Below are 15,452 nucleotides of genomic sequence, written 5' to 3' on the forward strand. Positions count from 1 at the left end.
GGGCTTGGTTTTTGTCCAAGCTAGAGAGTTTGGAATCTAGATCCAGACTTTTCCAAGCTCCTGGGTGTTTGGTTTCAGGGCTTTGGTTCAGCTCATTCTAGAGATTCATAGCTGTTAATTACAGATCTAGATTCAGACCCAGAAGTAAAGGCTGCCCAGATCTCGGAGGTTTGTTTGTGAAGATGGGGTCTCTTATTGTGAAGATTGGTTAGTTGAATGTTACTAAAGGGCTTGGAAAAGTTTGGCTCTAGATTCCAAACTCTCTAGCTTATACACCCGCCCCCACCTTCATGATGCTATGCCCCATGTGAAATGGGATGGAAACCACCCTCTCTAGAGATGAGGGATTGTTTTTGGCTCTGTTTTGTACCCACTGAGTTTCTTGGGGGCTTGCTTGTTTTTGTTGGAGAGACATTTGGCTTCCCAGTTTCCTACACAGGGTGCTAGGCCCTCTGGTTTATCCTGTGGCACCTACCACTAGTCGCTATCTACATCCTTGTTTGAACAGAAGCTTCTTCATCAGACCAGGCTCTGCATATGTGTGTGCAATAAATGACCGATTAGGTTCCAAGCAGAGCCTGCCAAACCTCAAATCTGAACCAGTCTTCAGAGGTGAAAGGCTAGTGCTTTCATCTGCTGCTCTGTCTATCCCCATTGGGCTTAGTGTTCTTTTCCATCCACCTCCACCTTCTCCCTTCAGGGGTGGTCTCAGGAATTTGGCCCAGCTACGTGATCGGGGAGGTTAGCATTCCCCTCTCTTCTGGAAAAATGTTTATACCCTGCATCTGAAGTGCATTGCACAGGTGATCAAAAGAAGGCTGGTCGATCTATGAACCATCTCTGCAGATGGATAAAACCAAGCGGTTTATGTGATACTTCAGATGCGTGTGTGTGTGTTTTGTGCTTGTGTGGAGCTGTACTTTGTTCAGTGGCTGTTAACACTGCACGGCATCAGAGACTTGTGGGGCATAATTCATTCTGGGGTTCCATTTATCATTTCCCAGGGAGCACATAAAATAATGGCGGGTGGAAGGTGGCGGGGAGCTGAGTTAATAAAGAATAGAGAAAAACCCCGGGTGCTGGGAAACGTGCCATGTACAGTTCGAAGGGGGAAGGCTGAAAATCAGAGCACCCATTGGTAGCTCCTTGAATCCCAGTGGCGGTCCGGCTGGTCTTTGGTTAGCAGGTAGCTGTCAAACGCTGGGGACAAACTCTGAAGTCCTTCCTCAGGCAAAACTGTCCTCAAAGGCAATGGAAGTTTTTCCTTAAAAACTTAGGGAGGATTTCAGGATGTGCCTCTTTCCCAATGCTGCTGCTACTGCTGACTTTAACTCTGGGCCAGGCCTGGCACCCCTCAGCTCCTGCATTCCCCCCTTCCTTCTCTTGATCTTGAAGGGCTTCCTTTTCTCATCTGTATACCTGGGCCCTCTGTCGGGCTTTTTTGCACTCTAGCTCTCTTCTTTGCATGCCTCACCCCATTCCAATCCCTCCCAAGACTCAACCCCAGTGAACTCAGCATTCATCGCTTTCTGGCCTGGTCTACATCTGAGATTTACCCCCAAATTCAAACCAGTTTTCAAGCTGTCTGGGGCCATAGCCCAGACCAGGATCCAGGCGGCCTGGACTGGTTTGACTGAACTGATTTTAAAACCGGTTAGAATTTTCCCCAGCCCCTCCTTGTCTAATGCCATTTCTATCATTCCATCATGTGGTACATGTCGTCTAACTGGTGCATGTCTCCTTGTACCTGGAGACCCCAAACATGTTCTTCAAAAAACCCTTTTGGTTTATTTAGTTTCCCTCCCTGGTGGGGCAGGAGTCTGTGGACAGGTTTTAAAACTGCCTGCTGCAAACCAGCCAAGAGCTGTGTGCCAATTGCCCATTACCTCAGGTTTAAAGTGTCTCTTCCTATCAGAAGCAAAGCAGAATAAAGTGGCGCTCTCGTGCATTTTTCCCCCCTCCCTCCTACCCTCTCTAAATTTATTTCCATGCCTTGCCGCTTTCAATCTGTGTTTCCTGACCCTCTCAGTTCACCAGTCTCAGCTCCTGTAAGCCTGCAGCTCTGGATTTGGGAGGACGAGATGGGGTTAATATGGAATGCTTGGTTTTAACAGTATAATGTGTAACCCCATAATGACTTTAAATATTGATTATTTGAAGGCCATTAGCGCTTATTGTTAAAGAAAAGTCAATACTTTTTAAGCCTTGTGAACCATTTGTCTCCTGTTAAAGGACATATCAAATTTAGCAGCATGCAGTGCAAATCCCCTAATACCCTACACACAAGCCTCCAGCTGGCATCTATGATTTTTTTTTTTTTTAAAAAGAGGAGGAAGATGCTGTAACAATGCATGCAGAAGTGCTCTCTGTAAAACAAGGACAGGGCTTAACAAATGTAATTGGCAAGGGCTAGGTTCAGGTTCTCAGGGGACAGGGCTGTTACTCAGTGGTTTCTCAGTCCTTACTCTAGTGGGAATATTACCTGAGTAAAGGCTGAGGTGTAACTGAACAGGGATCTCAGGATTTGGCCCAAGGCTTTTATTTTCAATGTATGTGTTTCAATGGGAGCTCTGTATGCAAGGTGGCCTTGCTTATTGGCTTGGCTATGGATTCTTTCACCCCTGAGTCACTGATTCAGTATAATTCACTACTATCTGGCCTGTTTAGACATAAGTGGTGGGTCTCCCTCTAGGAGGTCTCCATATCCCCAAATCTGCCAGTACAATTGGTGTTAATTAGCATGCTTGCTGCCCTTCTTAGCTAGTCACCTCTCACTCTTGCAAGTGGCCCTTCGGGGTCAGGACTGGGGCCCAGGGCACATGGGAGGTTGCGGTGCCACGCCGTAGTTCGTGAGTACAGAGAGGATTGGGTTAGGGTAAGGGAGGGTTCAGAATGGTACTCCTCAAGAGCACAGCGTTCACTGCCGTGAGGTGTCACACTTCCTGACTTGCTTTGTGCCGAGGGCCCCATTAAGAAATGAGGACAGCAATTCACTGGCGGGGATGTTTCTTGGGCACCGTCTCCCAGTAGATGTGTGACGTCCTTCCTGGTATTTCCAGTTCGTTAAGGAGATACTAAACGGTGATCTCGCTACGGGGGCTCTGCTCCCCGATCATATGCATCGCACGTGTGATCTGTGGAACTGCACCAGGATGGACGCTACCGTCCTGATTACTCCAGCTGCAGAAGCTTGTTTTGCAGCATTAGATATTGTGAAGGTGATGGGGGGTACGTGCACCATACTGCCCTGCCCCTTAGCCCAGTTTTGCAGACTAAGTGAGCTATGGGCACGTAGGTATGTGACTCCAGTTCACCTTTGGCTCAGGAGTGGATGACAGCTGATGCGTAGAGTTGTGGCAAAGGAGAAGAGCTGTAAAGATTCAGGCCAGGTCTGTCCAGGAAGTCTGGAACCTCTGACTTCCCAGCTCTGATTTCAGAGTAGCAAAACTGGTTGCATAGCGGTACTAATAATGGGAGCGCCGATTGGGTCACAGTTCTTTCTCTCTGACCTCGCCCTGCTCCTCCTTCCCCTCTGTGGGTGTGACTTCCAGCCCACTGCCTAGCCCTAGCCCTAGCCCTTACTTACGGCCACAGACTCGAAAAACTCTGCAGAGTTCTGTTTACATTGCAAATGCTGCTGTTGTCTGGCCACCTCGCCTGACAGGACTAAAGCACTGTTCTGTGGCGTAGACAGGGCTCGGCCCTGTTTTTAAAATCTTTGGGCTTGTTCCCTGACTCAGATGCGTTTGTAGCATAGACAGGACCTGCCTCTTTAGCTGGAAGAACCCCCCCAAAGCTTACCCCACAGAGCCCTCTACAGCCTCTCCTTTAACAGTTCCCTGTAACTCCTGTGGCCTGGCATGCCTTGTAAGTTCAGATAGCAGCACCCTCAGGCACCGCAGGAACAGCTCCTCCCTCCTTCCCCAGGATTATTTCTTACCTCCATACCTCACACTGGCCAGCCCACGGTTGCAGGCGATCAGCGTGCCTGTAAAGGAAAGGAAGTGTGCTTGGCTTCTGGAACCGAGTGCATGATACAGAATGGGAACGAACGGGAAACAGCTGAGGGCAGGCGAAGGCCTCCAAGATCGAAGCTCGGCCCTGTAACGTGACATTGTGCTGCTGCGGAAGTGAGGGGCCTTTCATTTTGTAGTGCACAGCCCTGATCCCCACGGAGCCCTTCTTCATCCCTCTCGCATAGTGTCTCTTGCCAGCTAAAAGCAGGCGCCCCACGGCTCCCTTTGTTTCTAACCTTTCCTTGCGAGCTCTTTGTGCAGCCTGCACCTGGGGCTTATGCGGGGTGCCGGAGCCTAGTCAGACTCCCCTCTCCTGTCTTTATAAAAGGCAGGGAGGCCGCGCAATAGTTAAAAGCTACTTGATTTCCCAAATTGCTTCTTATAAAACGAACAGCACGTCTGCCAGGCTCGTCTCCCCATGATTACGGCTAATTACGATCGAACCAACACCTCCTAGCCCCCGTCATGCCGCTTTAATTGTCCGTTATTCATCTGCAGGCTGTCCGGGGTGGCAAAGCACTTGGCAGCCCAGCGACCGAGGCCTCAGCTAATTGTGAGGCCTCAGGGATTAGGGCAGGTGATTACACACTTCATGGTGTAATTACATAAGCATCGCTTGGCTGCTGCCCCGGCACTGAGCCGAAGGTCACGCGCTGCGTTACCTGAGATTAATTGGAGCTGCCACTGAAGCGCGAGGCGCTGGCGGAGCGGTTATACGATTAGCATTAACATTTCAACAGCGACGGATCGATCTGTGGCTCTCCTCCAGACACAGCGAGCTGTGCAATTAGTTTAGAGGAGAGCGGGGGGGTGGGGGGGAGAGAAAGGAGAGACAGACAGAAAAGGAGGGGCGGGGAAGGGCAGGAGACAGATAGACAAAAAGAGTGAGGGGAGAAAAGCAAGAGACAGGCGGGGAGGCAAAGACAGATGGGAATGGGTGGAGGCAGGGAGAGGGACGTCTGATTCAGGGAAATATTTCAATCCATCCCTTTTTGGATCTGCGTGCGTGTCACAGCATTGGTGCTGGCTGATGGAGGGATGGAGCCGTTTCAGGGAGATCTAGGGAGAGGAGAAGGAGACACTCCGCCCCCCTTCCCCTGCTGTTGGAACAGGTTTTGGAAATCTGGCGAAGCACAAAAAATGGCCATCGGCTGTAGCTGTATAACCAGAGTGATAACTCATCCTCTGCAGTGCTGGGGCAGGGAAACCCCCCTCAACACACACACACACACGCATCCCGCCCCTTCGGTTCAAATGCTTTGTGTGGGTGCTTGTGCATTGCACTGTCACACACGCACTCGTCACACTCCCCACCCCCGTCCCCTCCTGAAGTCTTTTTTGCGGGAAGATGTTGTAAAATGAAAATAAACAGCACAGTGCCTGGCTTTGCCTTTCGATGCCCCGGTGAAGGTAATAATGTTCTAAGTGGCCATCAAAGGGAATTAAGAGACACGCAGCCGGAAACCAGAGATTTGCTTGCAGGCTTCCCAGGCAGATTTGACTAATGGAAGAGACCTTGGCTCCTATTTGCTTCCTGTGGGCTTTACCTGGCCTGCTCTCTGGTTGTGTCTCCTCCCCCTACCTTCCACTTCGGTTACTATTAGCTAGAGTTGGGCTAAGGCCAGTGTGCTGTATTGTCATCCTGCATCACATTGAGGCATGGGACCCCACCCTGGCTCTGCCGAGGCACCTCTCCGCTCACCCGCAGCGCCCCCTACCATGCCAGCCCTCTCTCCGGCTCTGCCAACCCACTTCAACACTCACCTGCAGCACACTCCTCTAAACCAGAGCTCTGCCAATGCACCTCGCCTCCGACCTGCAGCAGCCCCTTGTCTCCAGAGAAGAGGCTGCCAGTCGTACCGTGCAGGGCAGGGGTTGGATAACCATTAGGGTCCTCACTGAGACCCCCACCCCCAAAAGTATAAAATATCTTTTCACTTGTAACGTAGTCCAGTTTTAACCGAGGTTTGCTGAGGTGAAAGACGAGTGCTTACACGGTGCTGTCCTGTGCACCCCTTGCCCAGCCAACTCCCAGCGTACGTCGCGGTAGAGCCAAATCTCTCGGAGCGGGAAGCTGGGAAGCAGGTGGGATCTGTTTCATTCCCCTGCATACAGATTTGTATCGTCTGCTCCTCTTTTATCCCCTTCGTTTTTTTCTTTATCAAGTTTTGCAAATAAGAACGAAATTCAACCAAAAACCTGCCAGCACGGATAGCCTCCAGAGTCTCCATTCGCGCCGCGGGTCAGTTCTGGGAACGAGTGAGATAGCAGTGGGTATGTGGGTAACAAAGGAGCCAATGCCGGGAGCTGCTGTGTCCACCTCCTCCCCACCTTTGACACCTGGATACTGTGAGCTCCCCCACCAAACTTCCGTTCACATCAGGGCCTGTGAGACCCTGAGTGTCTGCGCTTGGCTCCGTATGGGTGCTGGCCCCATGAGCATCAATGACACTCAGCTCAGCGGGGACAGAGGGCTCACGTTCCCTGTGAGATTGGGGCGGATGGTGCTGGTGGCTGCTCAGTGGGAAAGGAATGGGCAACTCCTGGCCTGACCCTCCTCCGCTCTGCTTTGTTTTAATTCATCAAATGTTGTGTTTTCTTCACTCTGTGGCCATCACAAAGCAGCAGCCTCTGTGGGGCCGGAACAGCTGGCTGGGAAACCCATGGTCAATGGGAATATCGGAAGCTTTTGGAGGAGCAGGGCAGGAGAGGGAATGGCAGAGCCAACTGTCTGTCAGAGTGCAGCATTTGCACACCCACGTGCTGGTGTGAGCACCCGGGTCCAGCCAGCAGGAGTCTCACGGCGAACTCCTTTGTCTCAAGGCAAGCAGAGTTTTTGAGCCATCTGTGTAGCATCCTGGAGAGCATTCCCTCTTGGTCACTCACACAGCAAGTGTGGGCCTGCTGCTCGGCTGCATCTATCTCTAGGGGGATCTATCTCTGATCGCTCTCTCTCTGCCCTTAACTCGGGCACAGCTCCCGTTGGCTTCAGGGAGAGTTTTGGCTACAGCTCATTCTGTAATGTAATGTCCTTGGGGCTTTTACAAACCAGTAAGACACAGCTTCTGTCCCAAAGACCTTATAGCCCAGCTCAGGCACGTACAAACAAGGGAAAGGGGTGCAATTATTGTGTGTGTGAGAGAGAGAGAGAACAGACCTAAAGAGAGGGACCACTGTGCATGAGACAGAAGGCGCATTTACGGGGTGGCATGCTGTTGAGCAATGAGGAGTCAGGTTCTAATGGTGGCAGTTTGCTGGCAGACCAGCCTGTATCAGTCTCACTTAGAAAGTGGCTGAGCTAGAGGCTGTCCTTTAACATGCAGGTGTCTTTGTACAGGTGTGCCCCAGCTGTGCTTGAGGAGGGGTGTGTGTGTATGTCAGAGAACATACAGCCCAGCATGCAAGCGCGCCCGCTGAGCTAAGCTCACACTTGAATTGCTGCGATCAGCACCGAGCAGTGCTAAATCTCTACATCTCTTCCATTTTCTTTAGGGACATGTCCCACCCACCGCCTCTGCTGTCACCCCAGAATGCCCCCCACATTGCGCTAGGGCCTCACTTGAGACCTCCCTTCCTGGGGGTGCCTTCAGCTTTGTGCCAGACTCCAGGTGAGTGTATGGGTGATGGTCCACGCGGTGGGTGGGAGGAGAGGGCTGTGTTGTAGCTCGTTGCCACAGCCCTGCCTTGGGAGCATCCCCAGTGGATGCAGTGGTGGGTGCTTTGCCCTCTCCCATGGCTTCTGAATGCACCTCATGTGGCCATTCAGCTGCTCCGGCCCGTATAGAAGGGAGCAGGCGATGCCATCTCCCTGGTCCCTTTGGTGTGTCTAGCCCCACAGCAGTGCTAGCAGAGAGCAAGACCTGCCTCACAGGGGGACGGGACAGGCTCCTTGCACCCCCTGTGCAGTAGGCAGCCGCAGCCTGGTGCAGAGAATGGGGGATATGTGCCTATTGCATTGTGCAGCCTGAATGAGGCAGAACAGCAGAAATGGAATCAGCTACGAAGTCACCCTGTGGGAGCGTTACAGGAAACCTTTTGGCATAGCTAGGGTCTTGTGAGCCGCAGGAAATCACATCTGTGTTGCTCACTGGGATTGCAGCAAGGACAGTTCCCCCATCGTGGAGAGGGATCTCTCAGAGGGAGCAGTTCTGTGGCCCTTCACTGCACAGCTGGCCCCGCAGAGAGTGAGTGCTGTGTAACCCTGCATCTGTCATGCTTTCCCCTGCCCACAGGTTACGGGTTTCTGCAGCCGGCACAAGCAGAGATGTTTGCACGGCAGCAGGAGATGCTGCGGAAACAGAATCTTGCCAGGTATGGAGCGCTGCCCCAGAGGAGCTCCCTGCATCTGAGCCTGCCTGTGCTTTGGGCTAGATTTCCATCCCCTTTTGGCCTTCTTCCTCACCGCAGTCAGAATAGGGTGTGACCTTGGTGCTATATGGGCAGCCCGGGGGAAGGAAGCCCTCCCTCTCCAGGACAACAGCATAGGCAGCAAGAGTGCGAGCTTTCCCCCCGCAGGCAGAGGGCCTAGTTCGGCCCTCACGCCCATCCAGTGCTTGGCGTCTCCGCTGAGACTACCATTGTGCAGGTGGTTTTTCTGATTGGAACCCCTTGGATGCAGCCTGAGACTGCCAGACTCATGACACTCAGGCATCTAAGGAGTGAGAAGGTGAGAGCTTGTGGTGATGCCTGCTGGGTTTGAACCCGTGACGTAGAGGTGAAAGGCTCTGTACCCCATTACCAGCACCTCCCAAGCAGCCAGCCCTGCTCCTAGGAACTTGACAATGAGCCCGGTTCGCAAAGGGGAGGGTGGAATCCGGACTCCCTGCCTTCAATTGTGCAGCAGAAATAGTGCAATGTCAGAGGGAGATTAACTGAAACAATACAAGGGTGTGAAAACCACCGGCACACCAAACTCGGCCTTAGACCCTTGAGCTCCGAAGCTGCAGCTGCTAGTGAATGAGGAGTTGACCTTCAAACCCAACTCATTTTTCTCTCCCTGTTCAGGCTTGAGATGTCGGCCGAGATCATCCGCCAGAAGGAGCTGGAGAATCTCCATCGGCAGAGGCTACTGGCCGGCGACCCGCTGAGCCTGCACCCGGGCTTGCCCCAGGACCACCCGGCCTTGCGGAACATGCACGACATCCCCGAGGGGCACCCTCTGCGGGACGAGCTCTCGCGGAGGAACGCCATGCTCGTGCTCCGGCACAACAACACGCCGCTGCTCTCGCTGAACCACGGGGTGCCCAGCACCACCCCGCCCAAGGAGCAGGGCCGGAGGGGGAGCCGGAAATCAGTGCACCACCGGGCCGAGCCTCCAGGCCTGCACGAGGCCAAGGAGCTTGCCGAGCCCCGGGCGCGGGATGGCGTGCCCGACTGCAACGATGAGGAGATGAAAGACTCGGAGAGCGATGCTGAAGTGAGCGACGAGAAGCCGGAGAGCCTGAAAGCTGAGAGCAGCAGCTCAGCCAGTGAACTCAAAGAGTGCAAAGAGACAGGCAAGGTCTACGAGGGGGCCAAGGAGCTGAGTGAAGTGGCTTCCGGCCAGAATGCCCCCTGCAGCTCCTCAAGCACTGAGTCACCCAGCCACCTGCTTGGCCAAGGCATCAATAAAAATGAGGTGAAATACCTCCCTCCGGCCTCCATCCCACCACCTCAGCCGCTGCCCTTCGGATTCCCTTATACGATGAGCCCCTATTTCCACGCAGGTAGGGTGAGAGCCTCATAGCTATGGGGGGACCGGCATGGGAGGGGGTCTTGGCAGAGTATCGGTTTTACAGGATGTGAAGAATGGGCGTGCTAGTCTATTCACGGTGCATCCGTCTCTGTGGGGTTTGAGCATCTACAGTTAAAACAAAAAAAATTAATGTCAGGGGCCCGGCTTGAAACAATAGAACTCAGAGGTCATAAAGAGACCACTAATTAACCCAGAGATCGTACCAGGCTGGGGTGAGCCACAAACCCGTGAGAAGGGAAAATACTAGACCAAGGTAAAAGTGGACCTCGGATGGTGCAGCAGTTAGGAAGAACATAAGAACGGCCAGACTGGGTCAGACCAAAGGTCCATCTAGCCCAGTATCCTGTCTTCCGACAGTAGTCAGTGCCAGGTGCCCCAGAGGGAATGAACAGAGCAGGTAATCATAGAGTGATCCATCCCCTGTTGCCCATTCCCAGCTTCTGGCAAACAGAGGCTAGGGACACCATCCCTGCCCATCCTGGCTAAGAGCCATTGATGGACCTATCCTCCATGAACGTATCTAGTTCTTTTTTGAACCCTGTTATAGTCTTGGCCTTCACAACCTCCTCTGGCAAGGAGTTCCACAGGCTGACTGTGCATTGTATGAAGAAATACTTCCTTTTGTTTGTTTTAAGCCTGCTGCCTATTCATTTCATTTGGTGACCCCTAGGTCTTGTGTTATGAGGAGTAAATAACACTTCCTTAATTACTTTCTCCACACAAGTCATGATTTTATAGACCTCTATCATATCCCCCCTTAGTCGTCTCTTTTCCAAGCTGAAAAGTCCTAGTCTTATTAATCTCTCCTCATACGGAAGTGGTTCCATACCCCTAATCGTTTTTGTTTCCCTTTTCTGAACCTTTTCCAATTCCAGTGTAGCTGAGATTCAAAGTGGGAGACCATAAATGTGACTGAAGGAGAATTCTTGCCCCCTTGGGTATGTAAGTGTGCATGGTTGGAAGCTGTGGGCTGAGCAGTTGATGCTGAGGCGTTTGACTGGGTATTGGCAAAGCTAATGACACGGTGATAGAAAAATGCCATGCTGTGTTGGGCTGTATGGAGAAGCATGACGTCCTCACAGAGTAGAGGGGATAGTCTACGCGGAGTTGGCTGGACCTTATTTGGAAGCCTCCGTTCAAGGCAGACATTGATAAATTGGAGAGGGCTTCAGGGCAGGGCAGCAAAGATGATTAAGGGCTTGGAGGGATTGACCTGCGAGGGAAAAGGCTAGAAGAATTAAATATGTATAGCTGGGCTAAAAGATAACCAGGCTTGTGGAGAGGTGGGATCCAGGAGCCACCTCTCAGTATTTGAAGGAGGTGCAAGGATTGTCTGGGGTACTGTAGGAGACATGCCCAAATGTAACAGGACAGAGATGAGCAAGGGAAAGCTTTTTAGGGTGAACAGGTGAAAAATAGACCCATGGGACAATCTCCCAAAGCCCATCGCTCGAGGTACAGTTCAACATACTGCTCAGGAATGTACTGGAGGAAGCAATCCTCTCTGGCAGCTGGTTTGGGGCAGCCTGGAGTATCTGCTAGGTCTTCGTCGTCTCTACATTCCCTGTATTTCCATAGTTTGATGAGAGGGAAATATAGAATTAAGGCTGCAGCTCCCTCCGTCCCATTGTGCCTGGGGCATCTCCGAATGCCAGGCAGCATTACCTCTTGCATGTGGATCCATACCTTTTGGACAGAGATTCAGGAGCTCCCCAAAACAGTGATTCCACCTCCTTGGCCAGCCTCTTGCCCTCGAAAGTCATATGTTGTCACCTGATTGTGTTCCCATGGCAACCACCTGTATACCTCAGAGATATCTCTGATGTGTTGTTAACTTTAAGCTTCAGCGAGGAAACTCAACAGAGCTGGGGCTGTGGATTTACCCCAGCTCTCTGCAGATAGGCAGGAGCATGTCAGGACAAAGCGGAATGGTATGCATGTAGAGATGGGTGTATTGATACTTAGGTCATCATCCCACCAAGAGGCATCAGAGTGGGTGACTCTCCCCCCCACCCCCACCCCAGCTATACGTCCTCCATCAGGAACATCAGCTTTGTCCACAGCAAGAAACCGCAGCTCCTCTGTGGTTATCATGTGCCCGGCTGACCCCTGTTCCGGCAGAGAGGGGGATGGGTTTGGTGAACCCTTGCCCCCGCGACCTTCCGATGCCTTTCCAAAGGAGAGGAGCCGGTTGTTTGGAATCCAACCGGTCTCCCCCCCTGCAAGGTTTAACGGGGTCACGCACGTGTGATAGAGCTGGTCACTGAGGTGACTGCCAGCCCGCGGGAAAGCACGTTCTCTCTGTCCCGTGTACGGCTCTTAAAATGGGCTCTGCATCCTGCAGCATGTGGAGGGAGGGGCCCACCACCGACTCACTGATGCAACATGCAGACCCATGAGTAAAGGACGTCCCAGTGCAAGGTGGGACTTGAACTGCTAGCTCAACCCAGAACCAAAGAGATGCATAGTCTAATGCCTTAGTTGAGCACTTAAGAGCTAGATGCTGCATCCTGTGAGAGTCGGGGGGGGGAGGCCTCCTTCTTTATAAATGAATGAACTGGGCAGGATGAGTGCGGCTGCCCTTCACATGTGGGCCATTCGGGAACACCATCCAGCCAGAAGAAGGAAGCAATTTCTCTGACAGGCAGGTGGCCAGGATAACTATCCCTACTGCTTCCAACAGATGAGGCTTCCTCATGGGAGTCTTCCCCTCGCAGTCATTTAAAGGGGGATACATGGTTCTGTGCTCTGGCCACCCCATGTGCAACCCCACAGAGCAGGGTGTGGATTGCAGTCGGGAGTCCACTCCCATCAAACTATCAGAAACTAGAATGTGCCCTGTATTATTACTACTTATGATCAGGACCCCGTTTAAAGTGACCCATCCTCTTTCTCAGGCTCCTCCGGTTTCGGGGACCATTGCTGTGTTCGATTGCAAGAGGGTTCCCTTGCTTTCAGCTAGCACCCCATGTATTATTATGAAAGTTGTGAATGGTGTTGCATCAGCGGCCGCAGCTGAGATCAGGACCATGTTGTGCTAGGCACTGATCAGACACATAGGGCACGTCTCTACGGAGAGTTAGCGCACGACAGGCTGGGGAGTAAATCTACAACCCTCTACTCTGCCACTTTCTACCTGGCCGTATGGACCCTGTACTACCATTTCCGTAGTGCAGAACCAGCAGTAGATCAGCGTGCACTATGGAAGTTTTAGTGCACGGTAGCAGGGGCCACGTAGTGACTGTGTGCATGGCAAGTGCGGCGCTGTAGATTTACACCCTAGCTTGCCGCACAGTAAGTGGCCATATAGACGAGCCCATAGGAAGAGTCTATCCACATAGACAAGACAGGTCCGGGGGGGGGGGGGGGGGGGGCAAACTGAGGTCCAAGGCCACACTGCAGGTCAGCAGGGGAGTTGGGAATAGAACTTATGTCTCCAGAGCCCCTGGGCAGTGTCCTGGACCGTGCTATCTCTCACACGTCTTTATGCTACAGGTGTTTTGGGGCGCTTTGATTAACCCGGGTCCGAGTAGCATGACCACAGATTGCCCAACAAATGGCCCGACTTGGCCCCAGGAGGAGTTTGTGCCAGAAAAACAGACATTCTCTTTACTCTTTCCTGTCCATGGGCTGTTCTTGTCACTCACAGGGGCCGGAGGATATGCTGGACGCTGTGGTGAGGAGATACAGACCCTGTCCCAAGGAGCTGACAATCTAAAGAGGCCAGTAGCATGACAGACCCCAGAGGATGGGGGAGAAGGGAAAAGAGATGGCTGGAGTCTCAAACAGAACAGGGAGGGCTCCTCTCTTGCTTTGGAGGCAGAGAACTGGTTTCTGTCCCCGATGACAAAAATATTGACGAGGCAGCCGGAGTTTGGTCGATTCCCTGAGCCGCCTCCTGGGAATCTGGCAGCTGCCGGATGACCTCATCTCTTCAAGGTTTCAGCGGAGTTGTGTTCTCGCGCCCCCCTTCCCCCCCCTTTCTACTGGAAAAGGTGAAGGATGGAGTGTGCGGGAGGCTAAAATCCTTTTATTGATCCGCAGTCTGGAGAGCAATTAATGTGAGCCTTCCAGTGCTGCTTCATGACCCGAGCCCGCAGTGGTGGGTGTGTGTGGCGGGGGTGGGGGGCGGAATGGGAGAGTGATAACAAGACTGATTAAACCCATCTGTGTGTTGGCTTCTGGGCCTGTTCTGAGCTGGGGAGGGGGAGGGACGGGCGAGCTTTGCTGCTGATGCTCTTGGCCTGATCAGACGCCTGTGCAGAAAACAGGGTCTGGCTGTCGGGACTGAGGCTCTGTTGGCAGTGAGGAGAGGCTAGATCCTGCACTAGCTGACAGGCCTGCTGTCTGGGCTTACACATGTCCTAGTGCTAATGCCCAGCTCATGCCCAGTGACACCAATATCCGTGTTTGTTCCCCTCCTCTCAGACTGCAGTGCTGGGGACTGAGAGCCTGTATTGTCTCCAGAATAGGTACGGCACGGGCAACTCCACTGCAGTCCCCCCTCCACTGCCCTGTCAGCCTGTGTGCCTCAGCTCTGCCCTGTGGAGACTCCTGTTTCTGGAAGGGATGGGTAGTTCAGTCTCCAGGACCCTGGGCCTTTCTACCACAGCTGCCCAAAAAGTTGTGGGGTGGGGGGAGGATTATTTAATACCAGCTGGCAGGGGGGTGTTTTTCTGTGGGTACCTGTCCACAAAACCCTGGCAGGGGATGATGGTTTTCACCCTCCTCCAAGCTATGGTCCCATCTGGTGAAATGCTCTGTAATCCGTTATCAGTCCCTTGGCTCATTATTCGTCACTCAGTGAGAGAAGAGGAGCCTGGCTGGGGACAGATGCTGCTGTGTCCCCACTGTCTAGCAATATCCAGCAATGTGCCGTGACCATCAGAGGGAGCTTCCCTTATAGACCTTTGGAATCGATTCCTTATCATCCTTCTATTAACAGCCCCAAAGGTGGGTTTGTACAGTCATGTCCTGAGATCTAGCGGGCTGTGCAATAGCTTCTCTAGGGAAGCAAATGGGGGGGGAAGCGGGTAGGGGCTGTCTTGGGACATTTACAATTAGGCTGATCACTGAGTTAGTTGAAATCCACGAAGCTCTGGGTGTTTGCCACCTCCACAGAGCAGGTTCTCTGGGGGAAGTTGGGGCCCGGTTGCAATCAGCAGGAGTTTTAATACTGGCTTCAGTGGGGCCAAGATTTCAGCATCTCTCTCTTAACTTCTGTGCTATAGAAATGCTAATAGGTCGGAGCCCAGTGTGCTGGTATTTCCCCTATTTTTCAAGAATGCTTCCACCCATCAGCGGGAGTGTTTTCCTGGTATAGATGGGGAGGGGAGGCAGACCTTTGGAGATCAGTGCTTTGGCGATACTAGCTTTCTCTGTGTGTGGAAAATATTACTTGTTGCCCTAGGGCAGGGCTGCTCTTGCCCTGAGTCCTGGAGACAGCAGGCTGACTGCGTGCATGGCTGTGGGCATGGAGGGATAAAAAAATGGATGGGGAGAGGGCTGCCTGGCAGGACTGACCTTGGGCTCAGCTCCGTTAGTGATATCAGCAAGGCCACAAATAGAGCCGACGGGCTCAGTACATCTCTCCAATTCTACCCCAGGAATTGTAGGATCACTGGCAGGCGCTGGCAGGAGGGGGAGAGGGGGAGGGATTTCCCCAAGAGTTACAGCAAGACTTACTAGCCCTGTCCCCTGAC

General features: G+C 52.7%; 1 protein-coding gene across 11 annotated transcripts in view; it reads left to right on the top strand.

The window, feature by feature from the left end:
* The window catches only part of SAMD11 (sterile alpha motif domain containing 11), a 217,826-nt gene that overhangs the window by 190,061 nt on the left and 12,313 nt on the right, over nt 1–15,452 (top strand). For all 11 annotated transcript variants that reach the window (XM_084651899.1, XM_084651902.1, XM_084651905.1 and 8 more), the window contains 3 exons: nt 7,509–7,624; nt 8,249–8,327; nt 9,021–9,721. In XM_084651899.1, coding sequence (XP_084508025.1) covers nt 7,509–7,624; nt 8,249–8,327; nt 9,021–9,721 — 896 coding nt within the window. The remainder of the gene's footprint in view (nt 1–7,508; nt 7,625–8,248; nt 8,328–9,020; nt 9,722–15,452) is intronic.

This window comes from Lepidochelys olivacea (assembly GCF_965140295.1).
Source record: "Lepidochelys olivacea isolate rLepOli2 genome assembly, chromosome: 18".
NCBI lineage: Eukaryota > Metazoa > Chordata > Testudines > Cheloniidae > Lepidochelys > Lepidochelys olivacea.